General features: G+C 42.0%; 1 protein-coding gene across 2 annotated transcripts in view; it reads left to right on the top strand.

The window, feature by feature from the left end:
* podxl (podocalyxin-like) overlaps positions 1–13,664 on the top strand; it is a 70,019-nt gene that overhangs the window by 38,847 nt on the left and 17,508 nt on the right. For both annotated transcript variants that reach the window (XM_049567090.1, XM_049567089.1), the window contains exons 2-4: positions 9,211–9,891; positions 12,520–12,746; positions 12,901–12,924. In XM_049567090.1, the coding sequence (XP_049423047.1) occupies positions 9,211–9,891; positions 12,520–12,746; positions 12,901–12,924 (932 nt within the window). The remainder of the gene's footprint in view (positions 1–9,210; positions 9,892–12,519; positions 12,747–12,900; positions 12,925–13,664) is intronic.

The following is a 13,664-nucleotide window of genomic DNA, read 5'->3' as shown; positions in this document are numbered from 1 at the left end:
TCCTCTTCTTTTTCTGTTACTAAGCAGTTGGCAACCGTTGGCAACTAGTGTAGGTACAGCCACCTAGAGGGCTGGGGTGGGAAATACATGTTGACGGTGCCGCTGCACGCCGCTGCTGGTGTGTGTTGGGGGGTGGCCCTTGACGGCCACAGCGCCGCACCGGCAGCGGTGTGTGTTGCACTTTAGGCTACGGATACCGGTTCCGAAGTGGAGCAACCATCAGTCACGTCCTTTACATGGATGACATCAAGTTGTAAACCAGGAGCGAGCGAAATATTGACTCACTGATCCACCTCACCAGGATCTACAGCAATGACATCAGAATGTCATTCGGACTAGATAAGTGTGGTCAGAAGAGAGGGAAAACAATCAGAACCGAGGCGGTTGAACTACCAGAGGGCAGCATTGCAGATGTTAAGGACAGCTACAAATACCTTGAGGTCCTGCAGGCAAATGCAAACCATGAGGAAGCTGCAAGAAAGTCAGCCACAGCCAAATATCTACAGAGAGTAAGGCAGGTCCTAAACAATCAGCTGAATGGAAAGAACAAGGTCTGAGCCATCAACACGTACGCCCTGCCAGTTATCAGATACCCTGCTGGTATAATAAGCTGGCCAAAGAAGGAGATAGAGGCCACTAGTATCATGACAAGGAAGCTTCTCACAATGCATGGAGGGTTTCATCCCAAGTCCAGCACCCTGAGACTGTACATTAAGCGGAATGAGGGAGGTCGAGGACTGGTGAGTGTCAGAGCCACTATCCAGGATGAAATAACCAAGATCCAGAAATACATCCAGAAGAGGAGGAGGAACCATCATGGAAGGACAAGCCCCTGCATGACATGTACCACTGACAGATTGAATGGCTGACATCAAGAAATCCCACAAGTGGCTGGAAAAGGCTGTACTGAAAGACAACTCAGAGGCACTAATCATGGCAACACAGAGGCACTAATCATGGCAGCACAGGAACAGACACTTAGTACAAGATCAATAGAAGCAGGGGTCTACCATACCAGACAGGACCCCAGGTACAGGCTGTGCAAAGATGCTCTTGAGACAGTTCAGCACATAATAGCAGGGTGTAAGATGCAGGCAGGAACAGCGTACATGGAACGCCATAACCAAGTGTACAGGAACATCTACACTGAGTATGGGCGAGAGGTCCCAAGGTCAGAATGGAAGACACCTCCTAAGGTGGTTGAGAATGACCAAACTAAGATCCTGTGGGACTTCCAGATCCAGACTGACAAACTGGTGATGGCTAATCAACCAGACAGTGTTGTCTGACAAACAACAGAAGAAGGCAGTGGTGACAGATGCAGCAATCTTGAGTGACAACAACATCAGGAGGAAGGAACATGAGAAGCTTGAAAAATACCAAGGGCTGAAAGAGGAGTTAGCGAAAATGTGGGGAGTAAAGGCAACAGTGGTGCCAGTGGTAATCAGAGAACTCGGGGCTGTGACCCCCAATCTGGGAGAGTGGCTCGAGCAGATTCCGAGTACAGCATCTGAGGTTTCTGTCCAGAAGAGTGTGGTCCTAGGAACAGCTAAGATACTTTGCAGAACCCTCAGACTCCTAGGCCTCTGGTAGAGGACCCGAGCGAATGAAAATAAATATATGAAAATAGAATATATGAAAAATATGTATTTTATGTATAAATAAATATGTGACATAAATGGCAATAAATAAACACATAAACGTAGATATTTGTACGGGCTAGACAGTATGTCAATATGCGAAATAGATCCGTTTTCTAATAGTATCATGTGTATATATGTTTTTACTTCATATACATATTGCATTTCCATGTAGGCTATTCTTGAAGTTATTGTGAGTAACTAAAGTTAGCCTCCATGAGACGTAAACACACCAGGAAGAAGGGCATGTGTTGAAGGCAGACAGTGCAAGTGGATTTGACAGACTATAGGTGGTTTGTGTGTGGGATAGAGCTTAGACCGGGCCCAAAAAATCCAGCCCGACCCCACTTGAGCCCGTGCATGTTCTGTCCGAGCCCATCCCAGCCCATCCCTTTAACTGTAACTATGAGCCCAAGCCCGGTTTAAACCCGACATTTTTTTTAAGAATACCAACATGTACATTGAAGGCTGACTCTCGTCTTTATTTCCATGGCAAACCTTCGCCATGTGCCTCTTAAGTCTTAAGTCGTCAAGGTCCCTGTCTTTTTTCTGTCATATACCAGCATTGTACTGCACTTGGTACACTCGATGAAGCCGACACACACGTTGTCACTGTCAACAACTCATGTGCGTGGCCAGTGGCGCCGTCATGGGAGGGCTCGGGCAGAGAATCTAAGCTCTAGTGTGGGGGTGTGTGTGGGTGTGGGTGTGTGTGTGGGTGTGTGTGTTTCTGGAGGCTGTATGGTGAGGAATGAGTGGGTGAGGTAAAAACAGTACTGGTACTGATAGCAGCAGGAATTAGAAGGCACTGTTGCCTGCTAAGACACAGATGCATCAGTGACAGCTGGGGTCAGCAGGGGTCACGCCAAACAAGATGCCACACCTAGGGGAAGGAGAGCATTTTTGTTACATTATATACATTTGATGTGGTTAGTTTTAGTTAGAGTTGGGTATAACCTCTTACAAAGTAACGCGTTAGAGTACTTTGATTACTTTTTGCAGTAACGAGTAACCTAACGCGTTAGTTTGCTGTTTGAGTAATCAAATACTTGAGTACATTTTCTGTTAACATCATGCTGGTGTTTTTGCATGGCTGAACATTTGATCCCACAGATCACATACTGCATACAGTGCAGAGGCTTAAATTAAGCTTGACATACTGTAGGTGATATCACAGTTAACATTCTGTCTGTTTTCAAAGTTACATTATAATTGCGTGGTACAGTCATGCAGATTTCATCTGAACTAAAATAGTAGACGAGATGTTCACTGACAAGTATGTCAACAAAGTTTTAAGTTTTTGCAAGTAGATTGTCACTATCAGTGACTGACTAGAAGCTTGAAAAAAAAAACATTCAAATATGTGAATTAACAGTGTGGCTGCCTATATATGTGATAAGCTCCAGCATGTTAATAACCTAATATGGTTATCTGAGGAAGAGTTACATAATGTATATGTTATTTGGAATGGCTACGTGTAAACTCATGTGTCACTGCACATGAATGCTGACGATCCAGGTCAGAAAGCACAGGGGGGATGTGTGGGTAAGGCCATTGTTTTCTGTCTTTGGACTCAGGCGAGGATTGTTCACGGGGTACTCCAAATGGGCTGTGGTCGCGGGCGTGGTGTTCCAAGTTTATTGTGTGCAGTTTCCTGTCCTGATCACTATAAATAGAGAAACAGAAGAAGATGGAGCACTGTGGCTGAAGCTCACAGCTGTTCAAACTGCAGAAAACCCCGGGAGCAGAGGTCAACATAACTAAGACTTCACAGTGCTCCGCCAGCCGTGACTTTTACAATTTAAAAGGCCATTCTTATAAACTGAAACTGAATCGACAGAATGAACCCAGAACCCAACTCTCCTCTCCAACAAAGTATTAGGGCCACATTGAGAGAAAAAAATCTTAATATTACAACAGCGAAGTTGTAAATTAATGAGAATAAAGTTATACTGTTTCAAGAAAATAACATATAAGATTACACAAATAGACTTTATTAGAAAAAAGTTGCAATAGTGTATGAATAAACTCAGATTTAAGATAAAAAATCTCATGAATTTTTGGCAGAAAGTCAGGTGACATAGTATAAAGAGCAACAAAGTCATAGTGTCTCTGTACTTGTTTTATTAGATCTGTGCGGCATTTGACACAATTGACCATCAAATTCTGCTACAGAGACTGGAACATTTAATTGGCCTAAAAGGTTCTGCACTAAGCTGCTTTAAATCTTATTTATCTGATCGTTTTCAGTTTGTTCATGTTAATGATGAATCATCTCTACGTACTAAAGTTTGTTTAGGAGTTCCACAAGGTTCTGTGCTCGGACCAATCCTATTCACTCTATATATGCTTCCCTTAGGTAACATCATTAGAAATCACTCTGTAAATTTCCATTGTTATGCGGATGATACACAGTTGTATTTATCAATAAAGCCAGAAGAAACTGATCAATTAACTAAACTTCAGAAATGCCTTAAAGACATAAAAAATGGGATGAGCACCAATTTCCTTATGTTAAATTCAGACAAAACTGAAGTTATTGTTCTTGGCCTCATACAACTCTTTATCTGATGATATAGTTTCTCTGGATGGCATTGCTCCGGCCTCTAGCACTACCGAGTAATATTTGACCAAGATTTGTCTTTTAATTCCCATTTAAAACAAACCTTATGGACTGCGTTTTTTTCATCTACGTAATATTGCGAAAATTAGGCCTATCCTGACCCGAAAAGATGCAGAAAAATTACCACGCTTCCACGCTTTTGTTACCTCTAGGCTGGGTTACTGTAACTCCCTATTCTCAGGTAGCTCTAGTCTTTAAAAACTCTCCAGCTAATTCAGAATGCAGCGGCACGTGTACTAACAGTAACTAAGAAATGAGATCATATTTCTCCTGTTTTAGCTTCTCTGCACCGGCTCCTTGTAAAATCCAGAATTGAATTTAAAATCCTTCTCCTAACGTACAAAGCTTTAAATGGTCAGGCTCCGTCATATCTTAGAAAGCTCATAGTACCATATTATCCCACCAGAACACTGTGCTCTGAGAATGCAGGGTTACTTGCGGTCCCTAAAGTCACGAAAGGTAGATCAGGAGTCAGAGCCTTCAGCTATCAGGCTCCTCTCCTGTGGAATCATCTTCCTGTTGCGGTCTGGGAGGCAGACACCGTCTCCACATTTAAGACCAAACTTAAGACTTTCCTTTTTGATAAAGCTTATAGTTGGGCTGGCTTAGGCTTGCCTTGCACCAGCCCCTAGTTAGGCTGACTTAGGCCTAATCTGCCGGGGGACGTCCTATAATACACCGGGCACCTTCTCTCCTTCTTTCTCTCTCTCTCTCTCTCTCTCTCTCTCCTTTGCTAACACTCATGTCCTGTTACCACATCTCGCTAACTCAGCTGTACTGCATGTCACTAACTTGGCTTCTTCTCTGGAGCCTTTGTGCTCCACTGTCTTGCAGATTAACTTATATCGCAGCGGTGACTGGATAGTGTGATGTGTGTGGTTGTGCTGCTGCCGTGATCCTGCCTGATGCCTCCTACTGCTGTTACCATTAGTCATACTTCTACTGTTATTATACACATATGATTATTGTTACATATGTACACTATCAGATATTAATATATACTTTCAACATATTGCACCACAATAGCCGTAATTAGTATTATAATATTATAACTTTAATTAATGTTGTTGTATGCTGTCATCATGGACCGCAGAACGCATCTGAACAAGGGGGGGGGCCATAATTTCAAATCACATGGCGGGGGTGGGGGGGCATATGCATTGAAACAGACAATATTACTGACGTTGCGGAGCACTTTTTTTATTCCGACGCCACACAGTCACATCTACAGTACACGCATGAACACGAACACATGCTTGCTCAGATTAACCCCTCTGATCCCACTCTAACATTCACACACAACAGGCCAAGCCTACTTATACATAAATGCACAGATGAGGCCACAGTGGAAGCTGGAGTAATTTGATCATTTTGTTTTTTCTGTTTACTTGAAGAAAATCAGATATCGACTTCTGTCTCTTCATTTTCCCAGATGCAGCCAGCGCAGGTGCCCGCCGTTAGCTCGCAACGCTCATGCATGACGTATTGATAAACAATGCACTTGATAGGCACACTAATATCAAATCAGTATGCAGCAGTCAGTGGGAGTTTTTTTTATTGGCAGCAGTTGGTGAGAATGAGTGAAGGTGTGTGGTGACTTGGCTCGTAAAAACACAGATAGGCTACAACTTAGGCATTGATTCATATAAAATAGTTTGTCAGAGTAGAGCCCTGCGCGGGACTGTTTTCTTCATCACGCTCCTGCCCGCTCCGCTGAATTTCTGACCATTACCGCCCGCAACCGCAACGTGTGTGTTAAACTCCCGCCCGCTCCCGCAATGTGTATGTCCACTCCTGCCCGCTCCCGCAAAACTCTGAGAATTTATGCCCGCACAATAATAGAGATGCATTGATTTTGTGTCTTCTCCCATCCAGGAGAAAACACGTCATATTATAGGCTATTAATAAAGAGATTCATGGGGTTGTTTGTTTTGTTCCCCTGGCCTGCATGTCTTTTGACGCACTGGTCAAGAATAGCGCTCCTATTTCGTTGTTTTCATTTAGTTTTTAATGAAATAAAGGCTGTTTCATATTCTAGTCTCCTCCTCTGTATTTATTCAGGCTATTTTTCTACCTTTATATAATCACGCAGTGATTAAGGTTAATGCAAGCCGGCGCCAGGATGAAGTTACTGAGGGAGAGGTTAAAAATTACGAGGGGGCAAATCTTTATTATGCAGCATAGGTTCACACAGTGAGTTATAAAGAGTGCACAGACATGCGTAATAGTCGCTCGTAATGAGAGCTCGTCGCCGGTGAAACACAATAAACTGCACGTCTTCTTTCATGTTTGTCTCATGACAGATGGAGCTGACAGACAGACAGACAGACAGACAGGTGGAGCAAGCGGCAAATTGGTATGAAAGCTGGTTCTGGGCATATTCCTCCATTTATGAATAAATATGGAGTGGAAACGCTCATGCATATACACCAAGTTCCTGTGTTGACATCCCGTCGCTAGGCTACATCTTCTTCTTGTTTTTCTTCTTCTTCTACTGTTTAATGGCGGTTGGCAAACAGCAAATTGGCCCATTACCGCCACCAACTGGTGGAGTATGGATCAAAATGACTATTACTATTTGCGTTGGGTCCCGCCGGGTCCCAATGGTAGCCCTCTATGTCAGAGTACAAAAGTTACCCGGGCCATGGCCCCCCTGGCCCCCCCGGTTCCGCGGGCTATGGCTGTCATTACCATCTGTCCTGCATCTCTCTCTGTCTCACTCTCTCTTTCTGTCTCATTATGTCATACGCATTACTGTTAATTTATCATGTTGATCTGTTCTGTTCGACATATATTGCACGTCTGTCCATTCTGGAAGAGGGATCCCTCCTCAGTTGCTCTTCCTGAGGTTTCTACCATTTTTTTCCCCCGTTAAAGGGTTTTTTGGGGGGAGTTTTTCCTTATCTGCTGCAAAGGTCCTAAGGACAGAGGGATGACATATGCTGTAAAGCCCTCTGTGGCAAATTGTGATTTGTGATACTGGGCTTTATAAGTAAAATTGATTGATTGATTGATTGATTGATTGATTGATTGATTGATTGATTGATTGATGAATAGGTCAGATGTGGGACTCATCAGGCTGGCTCAGACCAGGGTCCCACAAGAACACAGCAGTGCTCCATTGACTCTAATGCAGTCGTTTCAGATTTCCTTCATTTACAGGCTGGTTTTGTGGATTTGGAGCTAAATGTTGTGCCTGGGGCACATGTATTAATGATACTCATTACCTGGAGAGGTTGGAAAAAGGTGTAAGTTTCTTCCCGGTTCCAAAACCAAAATCGAACCTTGAAAAGTGTAGGGTTAGCTGGCTAGCTACTGTAGACATATAATCTACTGAATGTATACACATGCTGCTTTTGCTTTTAAATGATTATAACTCTGAAAAAAGACCTACCCTGTTGTACAGGAACAAGTGAAGGGAAGCAGGGAAACTTTGCTGATATTCAACCAGCTGTGTGTCATTGCAGTGTAGTCAGATGAATGTTGTTTCCCTTGGAGATCCCTGCCCATTTGACGGTGGAGGTCTGGGTGCTGGCAGCATCACGGGGGCAAAGCCAAACACTGTTCACCTGCACACACTACGATGCCACATGGCTGGTTCAGTATCGGCGAAGTTTCCCTTGACCTTCATTGTCTTCTGTCGCAATCACTAGTGATGTGGTGGTTCACTTTTACACTGATCTGTACCCTATAGTTCGGCTTTAGCTTCTAACTATCTTTGTCTTTTTAACCTGTTTTTGCTGCTCAGTCAGTTTGACATCCTGAATAGATCCTTCAAGCGCATTTTGTAGATCCCTCTGCCTGCTTCTCTCTGAAATCACTTTTCCAAAAATATGATAATATTTCTTCAGGGAGTGCAGTTAGTTACATTGTGGGCTCCATGCTTACTCTGACAGCTTGACAGATCAGGCGAAAGGTTAATTTAGCAGAAAAGCTGGTGCTGTCAAGATGCCTACTTCTAACCCATTCATCCACCACGTCTTCGATAGCTGTGGCCGGTGGCATACAAGCACAAGGTGGTAATTCTAGTTATTTTTAGACTTAGTTGAATTATTATTATTAAAAGCTGCTGCTTATTAAAAGCTGCTGAATGCACCCTGTGTTCATACAATTTATCAGAATAGCTGAATAGGGTTGTTTGTGTTCATTTTTATATTCCTATGTTGCCAGGATGCCTGCTCCTAACCCATTCATCCACCACGTCTTCTCTGCCAAGGACATGTCACTCTTTATACTATGTCACTTGACTTTCTGGCATAAATTTGTGAGTTTTTCTCATAAATTTACGCGTTTATTGATGTAATGCTGCAACTTTTTCTTGTAAATTTATGAGCTTATTAGCAAAATATCATGACTTTTTTCTTGAAATATCATGACTTTATTATGAAAATCTGAGATTTTTTATTTTCAATACTCTGGCTACTCTTTTTAATACTCTGTCATGCCCCTCAGTTCTACAGTGCTTTTTAGGGTCTTACAGCTTATTTTGTGGTTTTAGGAAGCACACAGTTAGTCCAGTCTCTGTGCTTGCAGTAAAGCTGTGCTAAAGCTGCTGTACACTACCTACTTAGCAGAAAACGGCAGACAGACACAGTTAGAGACAAGCTGGAGAACACAGTGGAGCATTTAATAACTCAAGAGAAAGACATTCCCCTTAGAAGTTGGTGGAGAACAAATTTAGAGCTAAAAGTACTTTAAATAGTGGACTTACATTTATTAGGTAGACATAAACATTATTAATGCTAATGTTTCTTGTCTGCTTGATGTGGTATGTTCATAACTTTACAACTTTATAAATTGATAATATGTCAGTGTTATGTTGTGATGCCCCCAAGTAGCCACAAAACTAATTAAGTCTAGGTTAATCTGTTCCACTGACTGGTTTGTTGTCATACTAACCATTTAGCAGTGGACCGTACCTAATGAATATTGCTTGTTCCTCCCCAGGCTTCCTGTTCCACAGGGTTTGTTCAAATGTTAACGGGCCAGCAGCCACCTCCGTGACCCAAAATGCTGCTTCTGTCACGCCCAGGGCATCGGCTATGCCGACTGATGGTATTGCATCTGGGACTGAGCCAACTACTGACAGTAAGGCAGGTGTAATTGTTGGTGTCACAACTGGAGCACATCCAACTGATGATGCCGATAAGAAAAATAAACCTACGCAAGCATCCACACTAGCAAAGCCAACTGTTACAGTCACAGTGTCTCCTGTCCCAACGGCTGCAACATCCAAGCCTACAGACAAGCAAACCCCCACCCAACCACAAGCACCCACTGCCATTAACACACCTGCAGCACCTTCAACTGTCATCTCTGATGCACCCACTACTGTGAAGAATGTTGCCACACCTTCTGCTGCTACACCCAGCCAACCAAAGACCCCGACACCAGCTGCAACAGCAGACAGCAGCAGCAGCTCAGCGGCACCCCTCTATGCTGCCACGCCGCAGACCTCTGCAGCCCCTGTACCCAGTAAAACTTCTGGGACTGAAGCGGATGTTGGAAATCCTGCCAATGCAGGGACAACCAAGATCACAAAGGTCTCGACAGACACCCCTGCACCAGACCAACAGTCCATGACACACACCCCCACCACCACCAAGCTGGGCCAGGACAGCAAAGGAAGTAAGTTCCTCTTTGAATCCTCTGTAAACCAACATGAAAAGAAAACACAATTTCAAACTGTTGAACTCCATAACTCACCCAAAATACTTCACTTCAATCAAATCTATATATAATAAAATATATATTTATATATATATATATAATCTTGTAAAAAAAAAAATTAAATAATTCTTAACGAATTACACAGATTGGCCTAATTTAAATAAATGAAACTAATAAATGCAGGGTCAAAATTTTCACCTCAAACCCTTGTAACAACACAGTGAACACCACTTGTCTAATTCTGACTAAACTCAGAGGAGTAAAGCATTATAGCACAGCGTCTTGGCATTTGAGAGACTGCAGCCACTGGCCTGATGAAATAACTGACTCAGCGCCAGCCCAACTTGTCATTTACTTATTAATCTTTATAGAAGGACCTGGCAGTTAGTTATGGCCAAACATTTACAGAGATAATGAATGATGACATTTTTTTCCCATTAGGATGAGGGAGACAGTCCACCTTTTTTTTTTTTTTTAATCTCTGCCTTGCTTAAGCATGGAGGGCATCATGTGTTTGTTCATGGGTGTGTGACTGAGTGTGTGTATTTGTCTGTCCGATCTTGAATACTACTAGACAAATTGTTTTGACTGTTTCATATCATTATTGTCTGCTGACTCCTCACTTTTCTTAACCGGCCGGTAAGGGTCACAAGTTTTCTGGAAATCAGCTTGGTAAGAATTACCATCTGTTGCAGGCCACATTTTGGCCTTAGTTGTGGCTCAACAAGTGACATTCATAGAAGAGTTTGGTCTCATTTTGAACTGCAGCAACTGCAGATTAATTCCATATCCGATATTTTATGAGCCAGTAAAGTTAGTCAGAATACAAGATCAATAAATTCCTGTTTTGTTGTCTTCACTGCCATTTTGACTGTAATGGAGCTGGGAGGGACAATTACACAAATAACTATACACAAAGTTTTACAAGACTAGAAAATTAGAACAGTAAGAAATAAAATATTAAAGAAACAAACCAAACAAAGCAGAACAAACTAACAAAAAACAATATGATTAGAAGTCCACTGTCCATACTGTTAGAAGTCCAGTTATAAATGACGTGTCAAAGAATTGTGGCTATGATTTACTTATTAAAAATACATCCATCCTCATAATTATATTGTATCTATATTACACATACTGGGCCTCTTGGCAGGAAAACTTGATCGTCCTTGTGCAATGTGCTGCGGCTCCATTCCAAATAGATGAGGTGTGTATTTTACTGGGAAGCTTCTGAAACACACTGCAACGCATGGTTGCACTGTATACTGTCTTGTTGAGTTTGGGTTGTGTGCACACTTAAATCATTCCACAGCTAGAAACCATGGATTACCAGAACCATCTGGAAACATGGACAGTTATAAAGCAGCCAATAATGTAAGAAGATGCAAAAAAGGACTAAGTTACAGTGCACAAGTTAAAGGAGCTGATGAGATCACATCTCACTGGAGTTGTATAATTCCATGTGACAAATAAATAATTGATTGATTGATTGATTGATTGATTGATTGACTGATAGTGAGTACACATAAATATTACCTTTTAATGTAGGCTAACTTTATAACCCTGTACAACATATGAACATTTACAGTAGAGCATTAAACAGGGTAGGAGACATACTGCAGAATTACACACACCTGTACATCACACACACCATGTCAGCTAGAAGCGAGACATGTCAGACAAATTCAAAACAAATTCAAAACAAGATGCTTGTGTACAAAGCCAAACTAACAGCAATGGATTATGTTTCTCCATTCATGTAGTATGTTGGATTTTTCTTTCTTTCGTGAAATTGTGTTTAGCATCTTATAATGAACATCAAAAAAATAGAATGGTTTGCACACCAGACCAAAAACATCTGGGAAGGCTCAAACTTCGATACAACTAACCTGTATACTGACATAAGCTTAGCGAATACAGTATACTGACAGTGTACTCCCCCATACTGCTGGATTCAGACTTGTTTCAATCCGTTTCTATCGTCAGTCATACACTGTGTCCACTCTAATTCAAGTGGGAGAGGGAGATCAATTTTCCCTGATCAATCACTAGAGACCAACGTATGGGAATGGGTCTGCACCACTACTGCTACCACACTGGCATACACCTGTGGTGTACCGAATAGGAGCAAAAACAAACCACGATGTCAGGCGATACTGAGAAGACATGTCGATTTACAACAGCCTCCATAGTAGAGTCTTTCTTGTCTATGGTATTTGCCATTGTTGTTATCACTTCTCATTGGTTCTGGTGCACTTCTTGTCAGCAGTGGACAACAGCATTAGTCCTGCAGGTGGCGCTGACTGGCTAATTGAGTCTCACCACAGTACCATGTGGTTGTTTTATATTTTAAGCAAGAAATCACTGTTTCATGTCATGATGCTAAATCAGAATCAGTCACCTCTGATTTTTTTACATGACTCTGGGTCATCATTGGAATCTGTTATAAATACTGTATTTCATTATGTAACTTAATTTTATCAGGTGGTTTCAACAAGTTAAAAAAGAGAATTTAAGATCAGAATTTTGTGGGGCACTGTCTGAGGACGATATGTTTATTGGTTGTCATATTGTTTCTGGTTGAAGGTACAGAGGAAGCAACTGTTACGATTACAAGCCACATGGCATCAAAGGCCCCAGAGCCAACTGGGAACAAGGGGACCACCAGCAGCCCTTCCACCCCGACTAAAGCAAGACCTCCTGCATCAGAAACCTCTGGTACCAAAACTGGACCATATCCCACGTCCCCACAAAGCACCACCTCCACCACAACCACCACTACCACCACAGCAGCTCAGCCAAAGATGTTTTTGGTAAGACCTGCTGTAGCACAGGAAGCAGTCGATGCTTTTTCTATACATGAGCATATTACAGAAATGGCTCTCATGCTTTAAGTGACTCAAGAGTCTCTGCTCCATTTGACTGACATACTTATTTTCTTGTCCTCTTATTTACTTTTTTCTGCAGTATTCTCTAAATAACGGACAGGAGGTAAGGTTTTCCTTTATTTTGCTGTCCTTCAATTTGTTACAGACTGTTTTAATTCACACAAATAATACATGTGATAATAAACACGATTCCTGCTCTGACTCTCATCAAGCCTCTGCCATTGTCCTGTCAATGGCCCTTTCCACTCCTTTCTCCACTGACATTTACTCCCCACAGTTTCTTAAGTTTAAAGAGGGAGAACAATTGGGCAACATCCTGCAGGAAGAACAATTTTTTTTTCGTGTTTTTAATATCATACCATCACATGCTGTTAGGGTGCTACGCCTGAGGTGCTACTGATGTAAACATCAGTTGCAACTGCATGTACTGACTTGTGTTGAATTTGTGATGAAATGCAATACTACAGCCCCAACAAACAACTGATTATCAATTATAAATTTATCATCACCTTTTCTCAACTCAAACAATCATTACATTACCAAAGGACCAACAATAAAAAAAAAAATCTGTGGGCACCACCAGATGCAAAAAGCAACATTAAGACACAGAAATAAAATAATCTAACACATATAATAATCAGCAGAATAAAACATCACCAAAACAAAAACATACAGATGTATGCATAATATAAACTCTGTCCATTATAACCAGTACAATCAGCCTCTCTGAACCACTATACAACAGTCCACTCAAGTTCTCTGTTCCACTATAACCAGTCCAGTCTGCCTCTCTGTCCCACTATGAAGGAGCCAACTCAGGCTCTCTGGCCCTCTGTTACCAGT

The sequence above is a fragment of the Epinephelus fuscoguttatus genome, linkage group LG22 (genome assembly GCF_011397635.1).
Source record: "Epinephelus fuscoguttatus linkage group LG22, E.fuscoguttatus.final_Chr_v1".
Classification (NCBI taxonomy): Eukaryota; Metazoa; Chordata; class Actinopteri; order Perciformes; family Serranidae; genus Epinephelus; species Epinephelus fuscoguttatus.
The sequence above is the reverse complement of the archived record's forward strand: the minus strand, read 5'-3'. Positions and strand labels throughout refer to the sequence as shown.